The sequence below is a fragment of the Spermophilus citellus genome (genome assembly GCF_964194105.1).
Source record: "Spermophilus citellus genome assembly, chromosome: 3".
Taxonomy (NCBI): domain Eukaryota; kingdom Metazoa; phylum Chordata; class Mammalia; order Rodentia; family Sciuridae; genus Spermophilus; species Spermophilus citellus.
In genome coordinates this window covers 112,243,992-112,267,362 of record NC_138184.1, presented here as the reverse complement: position 1 = coordinate 112,267,362, position 23,371 = coordinate 112,243,992, and the positions used below count along the sequence as shown (strand labels likewise).

At 53.8% G+C, this 23,371-nt stretch overlaps 1 protein-coding gene across 1 annotated transcript in view; it reads left to right on the top strand.

Annotated features, from left to right (window-relative positions):
- LOC308643402 (small G protein signaling modulator 1-like) overlaps positions 1–22,084 on the top strand; it is a gene marked incomplete at both ends in the record, with an annotated part of 33,994 nt that extends 11,910 nt beyond the window's left edge. Inside the window, 12 exons of the mRNA XM_081283259.1 lie at positions 5,937–6,012; positions 8,863–9,025; positions 11,296–11,448; positions 12,618–12,685; positions 12,949–13,094; positions 13,210–13,341; positions 15,587–15,711; positions 18,734–18,801; positions 19,783–19,946; positions 20,071–20,203; positions 21,769–21,871; positions 22,030–22,084. Of these exons, the coding sequence (XP_081139385.1) occupies positions 5,937–6,012; positions 8,863–9,025; positions 11,296–11,448; positions 12,618–12,685; positions 12,949–13,094; positions 13,210–13,341; positions 15,587–15,711; positions 18,734–18,801; positions 19,783–19,946; positions 20,071–20,203; positions 21,769–21,871; positions 22,030–22,084 (1,386 nt within the window). The remainder of the gene's footprint in view (positions 1–5,936; positions 6,013–8,862; positions 9,026–11,295; positions 11,449–12,617; positions 12,686–12,948; positions 13,095–13,209; positions 13,342–15,586; positions 15,712–18,733; positions 18,802–19,782; positions 19,947–20,070; positions 20,204–21,768; positions 21,872–22,029) is intronic.
- Positions 22,085–23,371: the final 1,287 nt, after the last annotated feature.

Sequence of the window (23,371 nt, the reverse complement as noted above, 5' to 3'; positions counted from 1 at the left end):
AGTCCTACCCCAAATCCAAAAGATTTGTTGTCTGATCCTTTGTAGAAAAACTCCGGCGACTCTGGTCTTAAACTTGTCAGTGTGATCGGCAGCGAAGAGAGCTCGGTGGGGCAGAGACCCAGGAGCATGGGCTGCTGGTGTTCGTGGGAGGGATCTGATCGGAGTGGTCACCAACATATATTGAGTGCCTACTGCATGCTGTGGCTCCAGGTCTTCCTGGGAGAGATGGGTGTTAAACAGATAAGCCCAGAGATGTTTGCCCTAAAAGGAGCAAGCAGGGTGTGAGGGGAGGTGGTGGGGAGGTGGCTCGCAGGAGACCCTATTTTAGACAGGGTGATCAGGCAGCCTCTCCATGAAGGAGAAGTGTGGACCCCTGAAAGAGGGGACGCTTCTGTCTGGGACGCCTATTACAAGCACTCGCCGTGTGCCTGGCCTTGTTCTGAGCTGGGCAGGCCTTGCTCACAGAGCCTCCCAGAGCATCCCTGTAAAGTGTGCAGGCAGCATTCCTATGTCACTACCAGGAAACTGAGGTCTGAGGTCACCCGAGAGCAGAGCTGGAGCTTGACCTGGCCTGCCTGGCAGCTCCTGAGGTCTCGTTCCTGCTTGTGCCTCCCTTGACTTGAGCCAGCTGTGGCCTTGGCCCTGCTGAGCCCCTCTCCCTGTGTCTTCCGTCCGCCTCACAGCAGTCCTGTACCCTAGGGCCTGGCAGCCCCATCCGGGGCTCAGACGAATAAACAGGACCCAGCACAGCAGGGCAGGGAGGATGTGACCTGACTGTGAGCCTGGCCAGGCATGAGGGTACCTGGACATGGGCAAGTGGCAGGTGTGAGGAACCCATGACTGGCCAGGTTTCCCATCTGCCCTAACTCCCTCCTGAGGTTAATTCTACTTTTATGCTGTTTAAATATTTGCAGGTGGAGGGAGGGCGGGATCTCAGCATGGCCTCTGAATGGAGGCAGGGTGGAGTGGGAGGTGGTCAGAGGCTTGTGGTGGAGGGGTGGGGCAGCACCCAGCAGGCCAGCTATGCCTGCTGGCCTGGGCCCGGAAGCTCAGGCAAGAGGGAGCCGCGCTGAAGAGCTTCTCCACAGCTAGCTCTCACCTAGTGAGCACCTCATGTCAGCCGTGCGTGAGCCCCGGAGTCTGTGTCTCCCCAAGCTCGTGTGTTTGTTGTGTGTAGTTTGTGGGGCCCATCCTGAGTGTCAGGCACTGTCTTGCTGATCTCAGTCCAGCCTTACATCCTCCTATAGGTCAGGCTGCTGCTACCACTTAACAGACTGTGAATGGAAACATGCCCCAAATCACACAGACAGTGAGTGGCCAAGGATCCGACCCCAGGCCAGCGACTCTGCATTCTGACATCTGCCCTGAATGCTAATGAGCTGGCTCCAAAAAGAGTGAGCTCCCCATCATTGGAGGAAGCAAGCAGATGCTGGGCGGCCTTGTAAGGAGTAAGATCTTCCTGACCACTCTGACCTTTGGTCCCCCTCTCTGGAAGAGGCTCACAGGGTGTGGATAGCAGAGTCTGACCCAGGAAGCCTCACGTTGAGTCTCCTGACTTACAATTCAATGTTTCTTTTGGTCCCAAGTTGGGGAGACTGAAGGGTCCCTTTTCACAGGTTTCCAGGCATCTTGGGTTTCAAGATGACCCAGTACTGGATGGGGCTGGAGATGAAGCTTCACAGAGACCTGGGTTCAAGCCCCAGCTGTGTCCTTTCCTGGCAGTGTGACCCTGGGAGTTGTGCATAAACCATCTGAGACTTGATTAAACATCTTGTATTTCTTTTGATGCTGGGGATGGAACCCAGGGCCTCACATGTGCTGTATCGCTGAGCTGCCCCAGATGTATGTACCTTTAAAATGAGGATAATCATTAGTACTCTTGTGAGGACTGAATAAAGCCCTTGGCACATAGTAGATGCTCAGTAAGCCTCCTCTCACTCTAAGCTGGAGGAGTAACAAAAGCATTTGTTCTAAATGGCCTTTGCTTTCTGCTGTGGACAAGATATCCATTAGGATGAGGCCCTTGGTCTGCCTCCTGCCGCCTCTGTATAACCGTGTGTGGGTTATCTTTTAAGATCTGTGCCTCAGTTTCCCCACCTGTAAAGTGGAATCATTTGGAAATAACCTCATTAGAACTGTGCTTACACACAGTCCCTGGCACAGAGTGAGTGCTCCGAAATAATGAGTGCTGAGCACTGCCATCATAAAGCCCCCACTGTGTGCAAGCCCTTCCTGCTGTTTCACACAGTACATCTCATGTAATGTCCCTGCCGCTCTTCACAGAGGAGCCCCTGAGATGCCAGCAGGGCATGACCGGCTACACTCAATGCAGGACTGGAGTGGCTGCGCTGGGGCGCTGGGGCCGGTCTGGGTGGCTCCAGAGTGGCACCACCCCCTCCTCTGCACTTCCTGAGGGCGGCCCGGTTCCTGGATTCCTGGGGCAGAGCCTAGAAAAGCATGCTGGTCGTGCTGAGCCAGGGGGCCGCGCTGAACCAGGGGACCTTTCTGCCATCACTGCCCCAGCCCACCCCTGTGGGGGAGAAAGAGTTGAGCTAGATTCTGGATCTTCCTCCCCCAGGGCTGCAGCCCCTGCCTGCCCACACTCTGATCCGTCCCAGGTGGTTTCCTCCCCTTGGAGTGGACAGCAGCCTCTTTCTGATGCATGGAGAGAGTCTCACAGCCACCTTCTGTGCTGGGCATCTGTCCCCAGCCCTAGTCACCAGCCTTTTTAATTTCCTCTCCTGGCCTCGGGCTGCCTGCGGTTATTAAATTCCGCTGAGATCCTGATAGCTAGGCTTTGGAGGCGGGAGGTCCTCACCTGCACACACCCATGGTGCTGGCTCCCCACCTCCATTTGTCACCCTGCCCTGGATCCGTGCCCAGGTGAGAGGCTTGGGGCCAGACAGCCCTGGGCTCCTCCCTACCATGTGACCCAGGGGAGGGCTTAACCTCTCTGAGTTCCAAGATCCACAGCTGGAAGCAGATGGCCTTCTCCACTCTGCACGCTCAGGCTTGAGAGGGTTTGTGCATAGAGTCAGGATGCAGTAGGAATCAGATGGTCCCCCAAACTCAGCCATGACAGCAGGCAGCATTAACAGGGGGACTGTGGACTCCGGTGGGAAGGAGGCTGGGAATCTGCAAAGCACCCCGTGGCTGGTAACAGCAGGGAGCCAGGGATCATCACAACCCTTAGGGCTGGAAGTGACAGTGTAGGGAGGGGGTCCTGCAAGAGTCCTGGCTGAATTTCTTCCTTCCCCAGGGAAGCTGGAGACAGCTCCTTGTTCCAGAGTCACCCTCTTCCTTTCCTCTTCCTCCTCCACATTCCTTCTCCTTCCTCTTCCTCTTCCCCTCCAGTTCTCTAATCCAATTTGGGCATCTCTCAGAATCACCTGGAAGGCTTGAGAAATGCCCCACATTTTCCGGCTCAGTAGTTCTTGGGCGGGACCCAGGAATTTGCATTTCTAACCTGGTCCAGGGGAGGCGGGCGCAGCAGGACCAGGAGTGGGGCATCTGCTGGGCACCTCATCAGCCCCAGGACTCCATGGACTAGGAGCCCCTCGGGGGCAGGACCCTCTGATTCTGTCCCTGTAGCTCCCCACGCCTGCCCTCTGTACCCGAGGGCTGGTGAGAGGGCCCAGCCTCCACCTCCTGCCCAGGTGAATTCAGGGGCAGTTGTACCTCCATTCGAAGCATTTGTACCTGGCCTGTGTTCACCGCTGTTCTGACCGTCCACGCAGCAGCATGGCAGTCCTGGTTGAGGGGGGCTCGTGTGCAGGGGGTTTATGAGGCACACTCTTGGGATCGATAGCAGGAAAGGAAAGTCAGCAAATGGGAGTGGGCAGGGACAGTAGACCATGAGGCCATCTCAGTGGAAGCCCTGATGTCCCTCTGAGGGAGCTGGGACTGCCTGTCCAGCTGTCCTGAGAGGGGAGAAGGTGCTGGGTCTTTCTGCCCCCATCAGTGGTTGCATGTGGCCACGCTGGGAAGGAGACTGGGAGGAGGCTCTGTGCACCTGGGGGCACCCCTGACCTTCAAGGCTGCAGCCGAGTGTGGGTGGCTCAACCGTGGGGATGAGGATGTGATAATAACAATGACACTGAGGGCAGACGTGCCACAGAACACGCTATTTAACAAACGATGTATTCTGTGTTGGTTCTGGAGGCAGAAATCCCAGATCGAGCTGTCTGGTCGGTTCCTACTGTGCTCTGTGACCTGGGTCTGCTCTGGCCCCATTCTTTAGCATGGAGAAGGCCACCTCCTCCCTGTGTCCGCACATGGTCTTCCCAGGGTGGGTGTCTGTGTCCTGGTGCCCTCTTCTTGTGAGGACACCAGTCATTTCAGATTAAGTCCACCCTAATGACCTCATTTTACCTCAGTCACCTCGGTGAAGGTCTCATCTTCTGGGCAGCCAATTCTGAGCTACCAGGAGTTAAGAACATTTCAATATATGAATTTGGGGTTTGGGAGAAAGACTCAACTCAGCCCATCAGAGTGGGAGAGGTGACATTGCAGGATCAGATTCCCAGGGTTGGGAGAGGAGTGATAGGAAAGGAAGGGCAGGAGGTGGCATCCTAGAAAGTGGGAGTCGGGCAGGTCTTTGAAGCCTGAATGGTAAGGGGCAGCCCAAAGCCACTGACTGAATGGTGACAAGGAGGACTTTCCCCGCCTGGCCCCTCCCTTCCTCCCTGAGCTCCGAGTGAGAGCTGAGGATTTGGCTGTTCCGAGGGAGCTCATTGCTTCTTTCTGGGGACATGGAGCAGATGGGGCCTGGTGCTCTCTGTAGCCACCATAAGGGAGGACACAGGTGGGCGGCAGGGCCTGCGTCAGAGCCACTCCAGAGAGTGACAGGCAGATGGCGGCTTCTGGAGAACAGGAGGACGTTGGCAGGAGAGCAACAACCTGCCTAAGAAGGGTCAGCCATGGAAAGGGCTGGAGTGTGCGCCTTTGGGCGGGAGCCATGTTAGCAGGGGTCCCAGAGACTGCCGCCTAGGCCGGAGGCTGGGCCAGGGTGCAGAGTGGGCCGGCCTGGCAGAGGCACACATTCACCATTTATTGAGTACCTACTGTGCGCCAGAACTCGGGGTGCAGGTTGCCATAGTGCTAAAGCTGGGAGTCACAGAGTGCTTGTCCTCACGGGGTTCAGAACCTGACAGGGGAGCTAGGTCTTCTTTTGACACCCTCCATCTCAAGGTGGGTATGTGGGCCCAGAGAGGACAGGGCTTTGGTCAAGTCCCATAGTGACTAGAGCAGCTTGGGATCTAGAATCCAGTGAAGCCACCATAGGGCGAACTACATGAGCAGAGGCCTGTCTGCCCTTTCCCACTGCCCCCTGTGCTTGGCACATCGGGGACCTCAGGTAATATTTGTTGAGCAAGCAGGTGTAGTGAGAAAGCCCACAGCCTGGGGCGTGGGGCCCGAGGTGGACTTCTGTCCCCTCTCTGGCCAGCTTCATCTCCCTGGGCAATTGCTTCCCCTGCGGAGCCTCCGTTTCCCACAGTGAGTTCACAAACCCATGTGGGAGGTGCCCAAGCAGAGATTCGAACCCAGGTCTACTGGATGCCAGGGCTGAGCGTCTACGCCACCCCTCCTGGTTCATTTGCCCACCTGACTCATCCAAACACCCACTCGTTGAGATCTTTACTGAGCACCTACTATGTTCTGGTTATACTGCAGTGAAAACAGGAGAGGAGGTGTCTGCTCTCCTAGACCTTATATTCTGGAGTGGGGAGGTGTAGACAGTAAGCCCATAGAGAGAAAGAACAGGAAGGGCAGTGAGTACTGTGAAGGGCCCGTGGTAAGGGCCAGGATATGGGCTGCTGTGGTCAGGGAAGGAGAGGACATTTGGTGTGACGTCTGACCTGGAAAGGCTCCGGGGAGCAGCACAGCCCTCTGGGGAGCTGCCCTGGTGGCACAGGTCTCTTCCGTCTGCCTTGCAGGTGAAGCAGATCATGGAAGAGGCCGTCACGCGCAAGTTTGTCCACGAAAACAGCAGCCACATCATCTCCTTCTGCGGTGAGTCGGTGGCCGCGGGAGAGTGGGCAGTGAGGCCACTCATGTAAGAGTCTCACTGAGTTGCTTAGCACCTCAGGAAAGGCGTCTTCCAGCCAGAATCGCGCGTCATGGTTTGCATTGTGACTCCCAAGTTAATTTTGGATCCTGAAGGGACTCAGTTGGAGAACCTGGAAATGCAGAATAGTGAGAGAGGCAGTTGACAGTGACTTCCGCGCCCCCCTGGAGAGGTGGCTGAAGCTCTTCACGTGGGCACCACCCACACGCCTAGCCGTGGTGTCCTGGCCCCTGAGCAGCGACCTCCGTGCTGGTTCCCTGCTCTGCCATGAGCTGGCGAGGTACAAGAATAGGGTGGCTGGGGACTTTCTAAAGACAGGGAGTGAAGAGCCGCTGACACCTCCCGAGGGACCATGGCCAGCTGGCTCAAAAGCACAGGCCTGGTGCTCGGAGCGTGACTCAGACTTCTCTGCTACACCCGCTCTGCCCGCCAGGTTCCAGGATAATGGCACTGCCAGGTGCTGCTGTGCTTTGACAGTGGCTAGAGACAGGACTTAGTGTGAGTCTGAAGTCAGCACTCAGCTCTCAGTCAGTGTGGGCCCTGGGGGTGATTCTCGTCCTTCCTGGGAACTTTGTCTTCAGTGACGGCAGTGTCTCCTGTGAAGGCTTGCTGCAGTCCCCCTCCCTATGACTTCGGCCCCAGGAGGAGCCTGAGCAAGGGCACCTGCCAGCCCACCAGCTCCATGTGCATGGCTGGGACACCACGCAGGGGCTCACAATATGCTGAGCATGCGCGTGACCTGGGGGACCAGAGCTTCAGTTCACCTGCTTTTCACCTAGACAGACCTGTGTCTGCCTCTTGCTGGGTGACTTTGGGCAGGAATCAGGGATTGAACTCCAGGGCCCTCGACCACTAAGCCACATCCCAGACCTGATCTGTGTTTTATTTAGAGACAGAGTCTCACTGAGTTGCTTAGCACCTCACATTTGCTGAGGCTGGTTTTGAACTTGCCATCCTCCTGCCTCAGCCTCCCGAGTCCCTGGGATGGCAGGTGTGGGCCACTGCCACCCACAAAGTCTTATTTTTTAAGTGGAATGTGTTTATTTAAATATACACACATATATACACACTCAGGTACTTATAGGTGTATATATAAATATATGTATTTTCATATGTATATATGAGTATATATGAATAAGTACATATGTATATGAGAATATTATATATCTAGGTTTATTTGAAACATTAATATTTTGTTATATTTACGTAGCTTTTTATTTTCTCCTGGACTTTTTTATTTGCAAATAAAAAGCATACATGTCCGTGTCAAGACTTGCTAACATATCTATTAGTTAAGGCCTTAGAGGAGAACATGATAAGAAGCATAGTTCCCTAACTCTGACCAGTTTCTGTATGAGAGAAATCAGATGGCAGCTACGGAGGCTTGAAGGGCCCATCGAGGTTTCTTTTATCCATTCTCCTTAGAAGGTTCTGTGAGAAAGGATCCAACACTGTATACAGAGCCTGAAGGTGATCAACTTATCAGTATAAACAAAGTGGAAAGTTTTATATGTACAAGTTAAAATTAAGATCGTAAAAACGGTTTCACCCAAAATATTTTAAACGCATGAGCAGAGTGGGCGGTGTGATTTGGACATTCATTCAAACAAGTACTTGCCGACTCAGAGACAAGCCACTGACCCAAAGCTTCTTCCTGTCTCTCTTTGCTCTTGACCTTGGCCAAGCCATCCACCTTGCGTGGCTCACTAGGGCTCTTCATGGGTTTTGTCTCAAGAATTAAGTGAGGTAAACCTTAACAGTCATCTGACACCCAGCAGGTGCCCAATAAGGAGTAGCTGCTGTTACATACTCACTTTTTCAGTAAGCATTAACGATGTAGCTGTTGTATACTGGCATGAGGAGAAGGTGAGAAGATGGAGGGCTCCCAGAAGTACCAGAGGCCATCAGAATGGCCTGCACAGGACCAGTTACTCAAAATGACTCCCTTCAGCCCAGAGAGGGAAAGTGGTTTGCCTGAGGTCACACAGTGAGTTAATGTTAGAGACCAGGCTATATATAATCCAGGTGTCCTGTTCTAGGAGAGCTAGGAAGGACTTCCAGGGAAAATGGAAATGAGAAGATTGCTATGAAATCCTCAAAAGAGTTTCAGGTACAGCACACCTTGAACTCAGATTGGGTTTGAATCCTGACTCTATCACTCATTTTCTGGGTGGCCTCGAGCTGTTCAGTTTACCTCTCTGATCCTCAGTGTCCACATCTGAGGAGTGAGGATAGTTTTCCTTTCTTCCCTGGCCTGGCAGAGAATAAAGGAGACCCATACATGTTAGCTGCGCTACAGACACAGTATCGATGATGATGATATCAATATTGATATTCCGTGGCCAGGTAGAGCTCAGCAGTCCCATGGTCCATCTTTCCCTCTCTGACAGCACTATAGCTAATATTCATAAAGCACCCACTATGTGCCTGGCTCTGCTAAGTACTCCCATGCATTCTCTCCTCTCGTAACAGCAGCTCTGAGGCCAATGCTCACACTTCTGCCCTTTCCAGGTGAGGAAGCCGAGACACCGAGGGGGTCATTGCCCAGTCACACAGCTGGCTAGTTACCAGCAGAGGACCTGAGTAGAGGTGGTCCAGCCTTGAGCCACGACTGTGGGTCACCCACTAAGCTCTCTTGCTTCATTAGAGGGGGAAGTCGGCTGGGGTGCAGGGCAGGCGGAGGCAGGTGATGCTGGGGACTGGCTGTCCAAGGAGCCCGTGTCTGACTGAAGCTCTGAGCCTTGCTGGGAACATGGGCAGGAGAGTCAGTGCTGCTGACCGCCATGTCCCCACAGCTGCGGTGGAGGCCTGCATCCTGCACGGGCTGCGGCGGCGGGCAGCTGGCTTCCTGCGCAGCAACAAGATCGCGGCTCTCTTCATGAAGGTGGGCAAGAGCTTTCCGCCGGCCGAGGAGCTGAGCCGCAAAGTCCAGGACCTGGAGCAGCTGATCGAGAGCACGTGAGTGTGGGGACCGGGCTGGTCAGTCCCCTGGAGAGTGACCCCCAGTCCCTTCAGGAATCCACAGCCCCTGCTACTCTTTCTGCTCCTCAGACCCGCCAGCCTCTTTCCACCTCAGGGCCTTGGCACATACTGTACCTCCAGCAGGCTCCCTGACTTGGTCTTCCATGGCTGTTTATTGTCATCATTCAGAATTCCCCAGCTCAGTCACTGCCAGCCCTCACCCCATCTTCTCCTTCACATCACCTGGTTACTTCCTTCCCATTTGTTCCTGCCATTGGGAATTAGCTATTTCTTGTTTAATTGTGAACTTGATCGTCCTCTCTGCATGAGAAATGGCAGCTACATGTATGCCACCCTATTGTGTCCCCAGCATCTGGGGCAGTGTCTAGCACCTGGAACATGCCCAGGAAACAGGTGGTGCTGGGCCACACCCTGTTCTCAATGCAAAGTTTCATAGAATCAACATGCTCTCATCTGCAAGGGGCAGCTGCTGGAGCCACTGGGTAAAACCCTTTTTGAGGCATCCATTGAAGGGGGAGGAGTGTCACTCCCCTGTCATGGTGACTGGTTAATGAGCTGGGGAGGTTTATGGACTGACTGTGTCACATGGTCCCTGTTGCCATAATCACCCCCTCAAGTCCTGAATGCACAGCCAAACCCCCAACTTGGGGCCTGGTTAGGGGTGGCAAATAGGTTTCGCTCCAGTTGTGCCTGGGGCTCCCAGAGACTGCAATGAAGGACTCTGAAGCCGTGGTTGGGCATCCTGGGAAAATGTGTGTGGATTGATTGGCCATGTATGTCACATGCAAGGGAAGGGAAGGGGAGAGATAAACATAGTCTTTGTCAGTTCTCTGTTACTGTGACAAAATACCTCTCATAATTAACTTAAAAAGAGGAAAGGTTGACTTTGGCTCACAGTTTGAGAGGGTGTTTTTGATGATCAGTGGGCCCTGTTACTGGGCCTATGGTGTGATAGCTGTTCACTTTATGGCCAGGATGCAAAAAAAAAAAAAAAAAAAAATTTAAAGGAGGAAGGAAGAGATCCACATCTCACAGGGCCGCTTGAGGGCACTCCCTAATAACCTAAAACCTTCCGCCAGGCCCTCCCACTAAAGGTTCCACCTCCTCCCTGTAGCCCCAGGCTGAGGGGGAAGGAAGGCTTTGACACATGGACCTCTGGGGGACGTTTCAGATCCAAACTCCAGCGTGCCCTAAGGTTGCCATCTCTGTGTAGGCTGCACTCCACTGAGGGAGAAACGCCCCCCCCTTTTGCTCTTACCCTTCAGGCCCTGCCTGTCCAGGGCTTCTCCATAACTGAATGGTGGGTAGAGCTCATGACTGGGCTTTGCCAGCTCCCTTTGGAATGACTTCTTAGCCACCTTTAGGTTCCTTCCAGCTCACCTGCTGAATTCCTGGCTGATTACAGATAACAGGGCCTTCCACCGTGTGGGTCTGACTTCCTAGGGAGGGATCGGACCTGCCCTTGCCGGGCCGTAAGGGACAACCATCCATTCGCTTGTGCACTCATTCATGAACACGATTACTGAGCATCCCCCTGTACACCAGGCACTGTGCTGGGCCCTGGAGGTTTAGACACAGGGGGGCCTGTGCTTACCACATGCTTAGTCCATATTCTTAAGATCACAGAACGGAGGGGAACACAGAAAATGGAACAGCTTAGGGGGCAGAGATCAGCTTTGTCTGGTTCCAGAGGGCTTCCTGTAGGAGATGGCCTTGCTGAGACCCAAAGGGTGAGAAGGGATCAGCCCAGGAATGGGAACAGGAGGGAAAACAGGAAGCGGCATCAGCATGTGGAAAGTTCTATAGAGCCTGGCAGCCTCAGGAGTCTTCTCGTGCTCTGTGTCATGGAGTGAGCAGGTAGAATAAGGGGCTGCTGGAGAGGTGGGGGCAGGTCATGGAGCACCCTGCCAGTCATGGGGAAGACCTTCCTTTGCAGGGACACTGGGGAGCCACTGAAGGATCTGTAGTCCAAGGCTCTTGGTCAGCATGTCATTCCAGGAGAGAGGGAAGGAGCCAGGGAGAGAGGGAGGTGTGTCAAGAGCATCTGAAACCCTCTGTTGAACCACATCTGCACACTCACTGGGGATTATTACTTTTTCAACACTTGACCCAGATGATTGGAGCAACATGGGCTCCTGTTTAGCTGTCCTTCCTTCATTTTCTAGCAAGAATGAGCATTTTCCCATTTGCATATTGGTCCTGTGGATTTCATTTTTTGTTTCCATTCTTTCTTGTTGGTCTTGAAGGCGAAACCAGATCCAGGGCCTCCAGGAAAATGCTCGGAAGCTGCCCAAGCTGCCCAACCTGTCCCCACTCGCCATCAAGCACCTGTGGATCCACACTGCCTTGTTTGAGAAGGTCCTGGACAAGATTGTGCATTACCTCGTGGAAAACAGCAGGTGAGGGGGAAGGCCAGATGCCCAGGTGTGCTCTGCCTCCACCTGCTGCCTGTCCTGGGAGTTGCACCCTCGAGTCTTTCTTTGTCCCATTGACAGTGCAAGTGGGTTTGAAAGTGATTTTAAACAGGCCTCTTGGATGTTCCACCCTGAGCCAGGCCAGCTTAAAAAAATGAGAGGATTTGGGTGTTTAAGATCATAGGCTCTGACTTAGGGCAGGGTGAAGGGATCCTGGGTTTCTTCCTTCTCCTGTAGAAGACTCTACTTGTGGCCTTAAGGGGCGGGGGGGCAGGAGAGAAGGTGTGTTCTGTTCCTCTTCCCATCTTACCGCAGAGGACTCTGAAGCTTAGAGAGGCATTCACTTGCCTAGGGAGCCACAGCAAGGTGGCAAGTGGCTGAGCGGGGCTCCCATGCAGTCTGTCTGACCCCACACCCATGTCCTCCACACACTGCTGGGTGACAGCAAGGGCCAAGCCAACTGGATGTAGCTCAAGCCTGCACAGCCCTACAGATGCAGTGACCTGACATGTGTCACCTCCAACAAGTCATTTACCCTCTCTGAACCCAGCATCCCTGGGAGGCTCCTTCCAAACTTTGAATTCTGTTGGTCTGGGGGTCGCATGAGTTTTCAAGGATTTAGAAACCATGACACCATCGTAAGTCACACAAACAAACAAATGCAGAAGCATTCAGCCTGATCCTTGTCTGGATGACGTCCCATAGTACCTTGCAGAGCCGAGTTTCAGGGGGCTTTTCTGAGCATCTCAGGCCAGCGTTCCCAGCATGAGGTGTCGGGGCAGGAAGGCCTGTTAGCACAGCATTGGGAGCACAGTGCAGGTAAGAGGCATTTTATTGTCTCAGAGAAGGGCAGACATAGCTGAGCCTCTCAGGACCTCCTGTCTTCAGCAGAAGTCCTGGTGGAATCATCCAGCCTGCCGCTCATTACTCCTATTGCTCAAGGGCCCCGTGTGTTCAGGTGAATACCAAACTCCACGCTGATACTGTTCATCTCGTTTCTCTCAAAAGTCCTCCAGCAGCCCTGTGATATATACCATGATAGTCCCCATTTGACACATGGGCAGCCAAAGCTCTGGCAGTAATAAGGTAGTGGGGCATTGAACCTGCTTGTCTGCTGGCCTCCATCCAAACCCATGTTTCCTTTCCTCTTCTAGTAAATACTATGAGAAGGAAGCTCTCCTGGTGGACCCCGTGGACGGTCCCATCCTTGCATCCTTGTTGGGTAAGTGGTCTGGTGCTCTGACTTCCATGTGGTCCTGGGTCTAAGGGGTGCCTCTTGAGGGCCCCTGGCTCCTCTCCAGCCTCCTCCATCCAAACTGCTCACTGCCTCCTGCTCCCAGGGCCTCCTCTGGCCTCTTCTTTGCAGGACTCTGGGGCTTCCCGGCTGGCTGAAGGGGAGGGGTGGTGGAACGAGTGGCCCCTCCTTCGGGAGTTGGGAGGGTGGGCTCTCTGGGGCTGCAGTTCCCAGCCCCCTGTGCTCTGCAGTGGGGCCCTATGCCCTGGAGTACACCAAGATGAAGACGGCGGACCACTTCTGGACCGACCCCTCTGCCGACGAGCTGGTGCAGAGGCACCGCATCCATAGCTCACACCTGCGGCAGGACTCACCCAGCAAGCGGCCAGCCCTCTGTGTGAGTGCTGTGGGCCGCAGGGCTGTGGGAGGCAGGGCTGTGGGAGGGCCTTGGGCCAGGGGACAGGGTAGAGGTCACTCCAGGGCCACCTGTCTGTCTCCTGTCACACTGCCAGATCCAGAAGAGGCATTCGAGCGGAAGCATGGACGACCGGCCGTCCCTGTCTGCCCGTGACTATGTGGAGTCCCTGCACCAGAACTCCAGAGCCACCCTGCTCTACGGCAAGAACAACGTTCTGGTTCAGCCGGTGAGTGTCCACCGTGGGCCAGATCTTGCTCTGAGTGTCTGCTCTAGGTTATGGAGGAGGCTTTCCCTCTGGCTCTGGGTTGTTCGTCTGTTTATTCATCCATCCATCCATCTGTCCACCCATCCTCACCGGATCTCTAGCCTCCTGTCCAGCCAGTCAGCTCTCTTCCATTCTCTCTGGGCCTCCTTCTGTCCAGGCTCCACCCACCATTTGTCCATCCGTCTGTTTATATTTTTACCCACCCACCCATCTATCTAACCACCTTTGCACCCACCCATTCACCTGTCCTAATACTGAGGCCTGTACAGGTGAATTAGGGGACAGAATCATGATTTGGATTCATGCCAACGGGTGCCACTCATCAGTCACCTTCTATGCCCCAGAGGCTGGCCAGGCTCCAGGGGTGCAGGGACAGTGGGGCACATTCAGCCCCTGCCCTAGTGCATTGTCTCCTTTGGCTGTCCCCTCTCCAGGGCCATTGGGTCACAGGGTCAGCATAGTGTCTGGGCTCTGCTGGGAGGAAGTTCTGTGAGTCATCAGCCACCCGAGATGTGTGGGTGCAGTTTCAGTCAATCACTGGGTGACCCTGGGCAACTCCTCGTCTTAGCCACGGTATCTGCTCTCTGTGGGCACAAACCTTGTTTGCTCAAGTCTTTAAGAAGCCATGATTTTAAGATGTGCCTTTTTTTCTAAAATGCTATTTAAATTACACATGGGACTTTTTCACTACACAATTTCACCTTACCCATTTGAATCAGGTCTTTGAGACGTAACCAGATATAGGTTTTTTTGCTTGTCTTTTAATCATACATTGCTCTTTCATACACACAAGAGAAAATGTAATTAAAATACATTAGCTAAGATATTCCTAAAGCCTCCGCAGTCCAGAGTTTAATCTTCTATATCACTTTGGCTAAGAATCATTAATGCCCTAGTTTTTCCACATGCTTCTCTGTTCTACTATTACCCATGGGCCAAATGTGGTCTTCCACCTGTTTTTATAAATAGAGTTTTATTGAGACCCAGCCATGACCATTAGTTTGTGTGTTATCCAGCACATCTTTCAGGCTATGGTGGCAGAGTTAGGTTGTAGCCGAGCCTGTATGGCTCACAAAGCCAAATGTTTCTTTACACAAAAAATGTGGTGCCCCCTGACCCACAAGCCCAGAAAGTGCAGCATTTCTTCAGGAATATGCATCCTCATCTCTGAGATGGGTCTGATGTCCTATGAAGCACTCACTTGCTGTTTTACAAGGGCATCTGGGTTCACAGGCTTCCCTGCAGGGATGAATAATGTGCCTGCTTTGCCAATATCACGTTAGTAGTCTGCGGCTCTGTTCCAGCCTCTCTGTGTCACAGTAACTTTTTTCACTTCAAAGCTGAATCACAGGCTAATCTCTCTGAAGGCATTTAAAATAACACCTGTCCTGCTCATGCAAAATAATAGCCATGCACAGAACTCAATTGAAGCGAGGACAGGCTGAACAGCTCTGAGTTTGCAGGCAGTCACCTCTGCGTCATGGTTGTGAGTTCTCATCAAGGGTAAGACATGTCCCCATTTAGGGAGGTTAAAATGTGAAAGGAACAGAATGTGCATCTTGGGATTGATGGAAGGCTGTGGTGGTGCTCCTCCACGGGGCACGGGGCTCAGCGGAGCCTGTGTGTGAGGACTGAGCCGTACTCCCTAGGCACTTGGTGCTCAGTAAATGGTGCTGGGTCTCTGCCTGTCGTTGAGGTGGATTGGGTGCAGGGACTGCCTCCTTCATGTCTGACAGATGTTGACACATCCCTCCTACTTGGCATAAAATAAAGCAGGTGAGAAGTCCTATGGGGAGTTAGGAAGGTGGAAGATCTGACCGCTGGGCCAGAGCATGCTGGGGACACTGAAGGAGTAGGTTGCTGGGGAATGGGCCACAAAACTCAGCTGCCACCTCTGCCTCCCTTAAGATTGGCCCAGATAAATGCCATTTTGAAAAGGGACAGAGCCCCCTTCCTAGTTCTAAAGACCCCTAGGCCTGAGAGGGAGAGTGTGATGGTGGGCAGCTTTCACAGCTGTACTTGGTAGTACTGCCCCACCCACAGGTTGGCTGCAGACAGCTTTGCTGAGCGCGGCCACCCAAAGAGGCTCAGGAGGACTTCAGCTTCTCAGATAACCTGCTCTGCACCCCAGAGTCTAACGGGTCAGGGCCTTCAGCCATATGTACTCCAACACCATGACCAGTCCTAAACCCTTGTCTCTCTGCAGAGGGACAACATGGAGGCTGTACCTGGGTACCTGTCCCTGCACCAGACAGCTGACATTATGACCTTGAAGTGGACACCCAACCAACTGATGAATGGGTCCATGGGGGACCTGGACTATGAGAAGAGGTAGGTTGCTGGGTCCTCGCTGCACCCTGAGTCCATCCCCTCTCCTGGGCCCCACCTGGGAGCGGAGATGTGCACCCTGCCCTGTCTGCCCCTCCGCCTGGTTGTTATGGTGACCTGGCCCAGCCTCCCTGCAACTGTGGCCTTAGGGGCAACTCAGAGACTCAGGAAGATGAAGAAACCAAGGGAAGAGTGTTGGGGGTGGGGGTAGCCATTGGTTTGAACACCACTCAGAGAGGGAAATCTACAAAGACCACGGAGCCTGCAAACACAGGATAGTGGCCAGCCTCGGCCCACCCTTCCCGTCACGTCCTAACAGGGGTCTGGCGTTGTTACTGGGTTTCTGGTCCCTGGAGCTGTCTCTTCTTTGGTACCCATGATATATGCAACTCCGCAGTGGCTTTGGAGTCATACTGGGAAGAACCACCAGACTGGGGCTCCCTCCTGCAATACCTGTGTTCTAGCCAAACCAGGGACAGCTTCAGGGAGAACAGAGGACAGCCATGGCTCTGAGGTGGCCCACTTGTCATTCCAGCTGCTGATGGGGAGAAGCAGCAATTGGGCTGTTCTGAATCCATGTCAAATTCTCTCTTTCTTTAAGAATTTAAGCTTGATTTAAAAAAAAAAATTTTATGTGGCACCGAGGATCAAACCCAGTGCCTCACCCATGCTAGACAAGCACTCTGCCACTGAGCCACAACCCCAGCCCTCAGATTCTGTTTTTTCTTTTGCATTTTCTTAAAAAACATTTTTACAGTCAAGAATTTTTAACTTAAAAATAGTCATGGAACAGGTTCCCATGCTCCAGCCCTCTTGGCCGTTAACCATCCCCTACCTGGACATGTTTGAGAAGCTTGCAGATGACCTGTGATTTCATATGCATTTTAAAATGTAGTGTTAAAAAAAATAAGGGCTCATTTCAAGAAACATGGCCAAAACACTATTATTGTGTTCTACTTAATATGAAGCTCAGTGGGGTCCATATTAGATCTTGGGGTGATTCATAGCATTTTCTTAGCTGTTCACTTCCTGCTCAGAGGTGGTCATTGAGAGGTACCAGTGGTCCCAGGCTGGGCTGGGTAACTCTGTCTCTGCCAGACCGTGGGGTTTCCAATGAAGAGGCCCTCGCCGAAGAACAGTGGAGGGCTGAGGAGAGGCCCTTGGCCTGGAACTTGCCTCTTTATCGTGAACCTTGGAACTGGGCTTTCCCTGGCCTCCCAGCAAGAGTGGCTCACCCCAGCCCTGAATCTCCCTCCTAGCATTTGCCAGACGGTAGTCTCATGATCAGCTGTGCACGCTCCTCTCTCTCCTGCCTCACCCTGACTTCAATTTCCTTGAAGACCAAGATCCTGCCATGCTCACAGCTGATTCCTGATGCCCGCTGCAGATTGTAGCACGCAGTAGGAGCTCAGAAAACCTACTTGTTACATATTTACTGAGCACCCTCCCTGCAACTGTTCTAGACACAAGGCACTAGCAAGTCAATCAAAGGAAAGCAAAATCCTTACCTTCTCAGAGCTCAAATTATGCTGGGGAAGAAAAGAAATAACCAAGTACACAAGGTCCTTGCCCAGCCCTCACCTTGCTGGGTGACCCAGAGTATGTCACTCCACCTCTCTGAGCCTCAGTTTCCCCTTCCTCTTCGGTGAGGGAATTGGACAAGATGGTCTCCCCAGAATTCAAGGGATTCCCAGAGGGTCTAATAAGTGCTTCTGCACCCCCGAGGCATGTTCTTCCTAAAGCTTTAAACAGCCCCAGGACCATGCTCTTCACTTGGATGGAGGCCCAGGAGTGTGTGGGTGGGAAACCTGTGATGCCAGCTTGGAGAAAGGCCCTGGACAGCTCATCCCCCACTGCTCCAGCTCCTGCCACCAGGGGCTCCGCGTTTTCACATCATCTTCCTCTGTGAACAGGCGCGACGTAGATGCTGCAAAATTGAGTTTCAACTAAATCTGGACCTTCAAGGTCACCATCCTGGAGTTGGGGATGTCCACATCTCTGAGCTCTGAACTCCCTGCCACCTTGTTACTCTCAACCAGAGCCTCAGTTGGAAGAGAGAAACAGGCAGGAATCAGAAACATGAGGATGGAGTGCGGGAACGGGAGACGACCAGGGGCTTCAGCATCCCCTTTGGGACTAAGAGACACTGAAGACAAAGGGGGTGGTCCTTCTGGGAAAGCACAGGAGTTCTTCTCTCTTTTTCCAGCCATCACCTCCTCTTGCACAACCATGGTCATAACTCCCCAGCTGGGCTTCTTAGTGTTAGAGAAGAAATGTCCCCAGGAGGCGGCTACTCAGGCTCTGGAGTCAGACTGGGCTTGCCCCTGTCCCTGCCCTGCTATGTGGAGCAGTGAAGTGGGAGAACCTCTGTACCCTTTGGCAGGTTCATTGGTTCAGAGGCCCCAGCACCTCCATGCCTAGGGATCTACCCAGGAGCATGATAACTTACCTACACAAAAGCTTATACACAAATGTCCACCATAGCGTTGTTCCTAATAGCTCAGCTGGAAGCAGTAATTCAGATGTATATTTTTTTTATTTTTTAGTTGTAGTTGGACACAATACGTTTATTTTATTTACTTTTATGTGGTGCTGAAGATAGAACCCAGAGCCTGGCATGTGCTAGGCGAGTGCTCTACCGCCGAGCCACGACCCCAGCCCCTCAGATGTAATTTTGTACACTGGGTTTCAAGGGTTCTTCTTGGGTCATGGGGCCATCCTGCACCAGTCACTGTCACTGGACAGTGGAGCGTGCTGATTGGCCAGGCCTGGGTCAGGTGATCATTGCTGGAGTCCTGGGGTAGAGAGTCGTGGATTCATCCTACCTGGGCCTCATGGGCCGGGGAGGACGCTTCCCTCAGAAACTGAGGCTCTGGAACCAAAAGAAGAGGAGAAAGGCTGGGCAGGCTGGGACACCAAAGTTGGGGACAAGGGAGGACCTCAGGAGTGGTCCTCTGGCTTCCAAAGCCCCTGCCCACCATAAGGTAGGTGGCCTTCCTACAAGCCTCACCTCTCTCCCTTCCAGTGTCTACTGGGACTATGCCATGACCATCCGCTTGGAGGAGATTGTCTACCTGCACTGTCACCAGCAAGGTAGGGACCACAGGAGATCACGGGACTGGCTGGTGTTCCTCTTGGATGCTCTGCTGCCTCTAGCTCTGATTGTTCATTAGCCTCATGAGACAATGTGGTGGACATCCTGTTACCTGTACAACTTCAAGCAAGTGGCTGTACCTCTCTGAGCCTGGGTTTTCCCTCTATAAAATGGCGATGCCTATTATTTCATTGTCATGACAACCCAGTGAGAGGTGTACTCCCATTTTAGAGGTGAAGAAGCCACCTGACACAAAGCCACACACCCTGTAAGCTCCAGAGCCTGGACTCAAACCAGATCTTTGTGACTCCAAAGTCAGTGCTCCTCGGGTGGTTCTTTAAAGTCAGAAGAACCTACAGTCAAAAGAGGCAGATGGCTGTCCTGCTTTAGGAAGCGAGTGGCCTGTGTCTCACTGAGGTGTGAGACACTGCGGCTCAACTCCTAAGATGGTCCTGAGTCTTAGGAGTTGTGACCTTGAGGAAGTAACTTACCCTCTTGGAGGCTGGGTTTCATTTGTGAAGTAGTAGATCGGCCTCATGGGGATATTGTGAGTGTTGGACAAGACAGTTCTTGTAGGTATTGTGCTGGTGCACAGGAAATGTCCCCCACACTAGCCAGAGTCACCTAGGGGCCTGAGAGGGGTGAAATCTGGACACCCCGTGCCACAGTGAGCCAGGTGGATTTGCAGCAGATTCTGGAGGAGCGTGGGTGTTTCAGGGCATCTTTCCTTTGGCAGGTAACTTTAGGGAGGCCACCACACTGTTCCTGACCTTGTCCTGTAGCTCCCCATCCAGGTGGATGGTGGGTGGGATGGGTGGGACACAGGAGAGGTGAAACCTGCCCTGACCTTTTGCCCAGGCCTGGCCCAGAGCTTGGTCTGGCTGGGCACCTCTGGGGACATGTATTTGCAGAGTTGGGGGCTTGTCACCATGCCTCATAGTGACTTCCCACTGGGTCTTCTCTGCTGGTCATGGTGGCAGTGGACAGCGGCGGGACAGTGGTGTTGGTCAGCCAGGATGGGATCCAGAGGCCGCCCTTCCGCTTCCCCAAGGGCGGGCACCTCCTGCAGTTCCTCTCGTGCCTGGAGAATGGGCTGCTTCCCCACGGGCAGCTGGACCCGCCTCTCTGGTCCCAGCGGGGAAAGGTGAGTGGCCTTAGGGGTGTGGGTCCTTATGTGACTTCACGGGCTGGTGCATGCCCCACCGAGACCCTTAGGCTGTGCAGGTTTGAGGACAGCTGTGTCCTTTCACTGGGACGTGTCCTTCCAGGGCAAAGTGTTTCCCAAGCTGCGCAAGAGAAGCCCTCAGGGTTCCTCGGAGTCCACGTCTTCAGACAAGGAGGATGAGGAGGCCACAGATTATGTGTTCCGGATCATCTACCCCGGCTCGCAGTCTGAATTTGGTAAGCTTCCCAGCCCGGCCCAGGGGTCCACCTGCCACCTGAACCTGGGAACAGCCCCAGGCGTTTGGAACAAGAAGACAAGGGGTCAGGATTCTGGGGCTGGCTGGGGACCTGGGACCTGGAAGTCAGTATCTTGGTAGCCTCAGCTCCCTCCACCTGGCTCACAGAGATGCCACTAGACAGGAAGCAACACGGGGTAGTGACAGTGGCATGGGCTCTGGAATCCAAGCTGCACCTAGCAAGTCACTTCACCCTGCGTGCCTCCGTGTCCTCAGCTGTAAGTGGGGCTGTTTGCAGCACCTGTCTCATAGGGTTGCTGGGAGAAGGGACCCGGACAGGGCCTTCGGCACCTAAAGATGACTCGAATGTTAGCTGCCCTCCTGTCCGCCTTGCGATGTTCACTTCAAGTCAAAACTTCGGTGACATGAGGAGGTGATGAGAGAGCAGCGCGTTGGGTGGGGGCGGGGGTCTTGCCAGTGGTAACCGTGGTGAGCGGTGGTGAGAACGGCAGTGGGGAGGCGAGCAGCGGCACTGTCACCAGATGGCGGCAGATGCCCTGTGGTCCGTATAGTGACTGCTATGAGGAGATGCTCTGCCCAGGGCGGCTCACCATGATGGGGCGGCTCACCATGATGGGGCGGGGCCGTGCGAACACTGTGAATGAATCTGCACAGCACTCAAAAGGGGCCTGGCACTTAGGCGGCCCTCTCTGGTGTCTGTTAAAGTAGTTCTGAGTTACAGCTTCTTTTCTGTTAGGCTCCTTTGTTTAGACCTCTGCAGGCATGTTGATCCCATTTGAGGGACAATGGCCCTGAGCCTCCCTTTGCATAAGCGACCCTGTGCTGAGCCTTGAGAGGCTCTTCAGAAAGCAGACAGATGTCCTCCCTGGCAGGGGCCTCATGGAGCCAGGCCCCTTACTTTCCTGGCTCTCCTCCTTGGCCAAGCACCACTGGGCCTGGGGCAGGCCTGTCGGTCAGGTATCGTGTCTCTTGCATTAGCCTGTGCTCCGCCCCCTGCCCCCCCACCCCCCGCCGCCATGATGTTCTTTCAGAGCTCAGCAAAGCCTAGTTCCCACCTCACCCAGGTGTCCATGGCCACTGCTGCCCAGCATTAGGCCTCCCCGTGGGAGCAGGTCTCTCAGGTAGCACTGGGCGCACCCCAAGGCTGTGCTGGCCCAGTGCTGAGAGCAGAATCCCCCAGGATGGGGAGCTGGCTTCTGTTCCCTTTCCCAAGAACCTGGGCTCCATCCTGAAGACTGACAATATTAGGACACCCCCTGGTGAGCCTTGTATCAGAGAGCCCAGATCCCTGGGGCTCTTCCCAGGAAACGCTTCCTGCGGATTCTTACCCAACAAATAATTTGCCTACTCCTGCCGGGAACCAGGCTGGTGCTGGATGCTTATTTGGGGGATGTTTGTGCTGTATCCTGTTGGGGATCATGTGGCAAGGAACAGAGGCCAGCCCGGCTCACCCACAGTCCTTGGCGCCTCCCATTCTGGGCCTATGGTTTAACTGCCAGCTCCCATGGAGGTGTCTGCTTGGTGGAAAGGCTTCTCTGCCACCAGGCTCCCTTCTCCGTGAGCGGGGCACGTTGGAAGTGCCCTGGAGCCTCCTCTGGCCCATGGCTGACGGGATTGGTGTGCAGAACCCAGCTCCCTCGGCCCTCGGGTGAGCAAGCTCTGAAATGTGCATGCTTTGCATAGCCCTCGGGGTCCCCAAGGCCATCGGGCACAGTTGCCCCTCGTGGAAACCTGCTTGGTCATACCCTCCACTCCAGGCCTTTCCTGGTCTGTCTCGCTCACCTCTCTGCTACCCGTGCTTCTTAGGAGCACCTCCCAGATAATCGACTTGGGGTCCCTGCCTACCTTTGAGGAATCCTGATGACGCAGTGTATGTGGGACAAGGCCCCTCCACCTTGGCTCTGCTGAGGTGAGGCTGGAAGTACCCTTCACAGGACGGGCTTGTCCTGTGCATGGAGGATGCTGGCCACATCCCTGGGCTCAGACCCTGGATGCCAAGTAGCAAAGCTCTCATGTTCCTCCAAGTTGTGACAACAAGAAATGTCTTCAGACATTGCCATGTGTCCTCTCGGTGGGGCAGATGGGTTGCAAAATTGCACCTGCTTGAGAACCACTGGTTTCCAGAAAAGAAACCATCACTGGATACTGCTCTGCCACTGCAGGACACTCACGGGGTCCTTCCTGTTCAGGTCTCCCTTCCTTGCCTGGAGGACAGGGTGACAACACTGCCCCCCACCCCGGGTCAAATTCTGAGGGGTCAGAGCGATGATTTGTGAAACACCTTTCACCAGATGCAGGCCCATTCCTTAGTGGATGCTCAGGTCACAGTCGCAGGTCTCCTGTACTGAGTGCCACACGTGCCAGGCCCACTTCTGCACTCGCTGTGTCTTAATTCACCTCACCCCCAGCGTAGCTCTCCCGAGCAGGATGTCATCACCATTCCCTGTTGTGCAGAGGAGAAAACTGAGGCACAGAAAGGTAAATCAACTGATCCAAGGTCACTCAGCTGGTTTGGGGCACGGCTGGGCTTTTCACACAGGTGCCTCCAGCACCTGTGCCTCTAAGCGCCACTCCATGCCTATGGTCCTGATGGTGGGGGAGAGGGCAAAGTACTTTCACCTTCTTCAACCTTGAGGTCAGAGGCAGCCCTCAAAATGGTGACTCCACCCCCATCCTTGGTTGAAATTCTCAGGGGCCTGAGCCACACAGCGTTACCAATTTAGAAAAATCAGAAATCAACACACCTCTTCCCGTGGGCCACATTTTGCAAATAATGTTTTATTGGAACACGGCCATATTCCTTCATTCACATATGATCTGTGGTCACTTTCATGCCACAACAGCAAGGTTCAATAATTGTGACAGAGCTCAGATGGCCCCAGGCCAAAATTACATATTATCTGTCTCTTTGTGGAGAAACCGTGCAGATGTTTGCCTTAAAGAGGAAGACGATTACTTCAACATGCGGGAGGGAAGACGTGGGTGGCTTAGCTGCTTCTACACTGCCTCCCCCTGTCATATGCTCCTGTCCCCACCACTGGATCTCTGGCCTGTCTTTATGCACAGAGGGGCAAAGACCAGCACTACAATGCGGACAGGTCACGGTTGGATCCTGGCCTTCCAGGCTCCTCTCTTGCTGAGGTTGTCT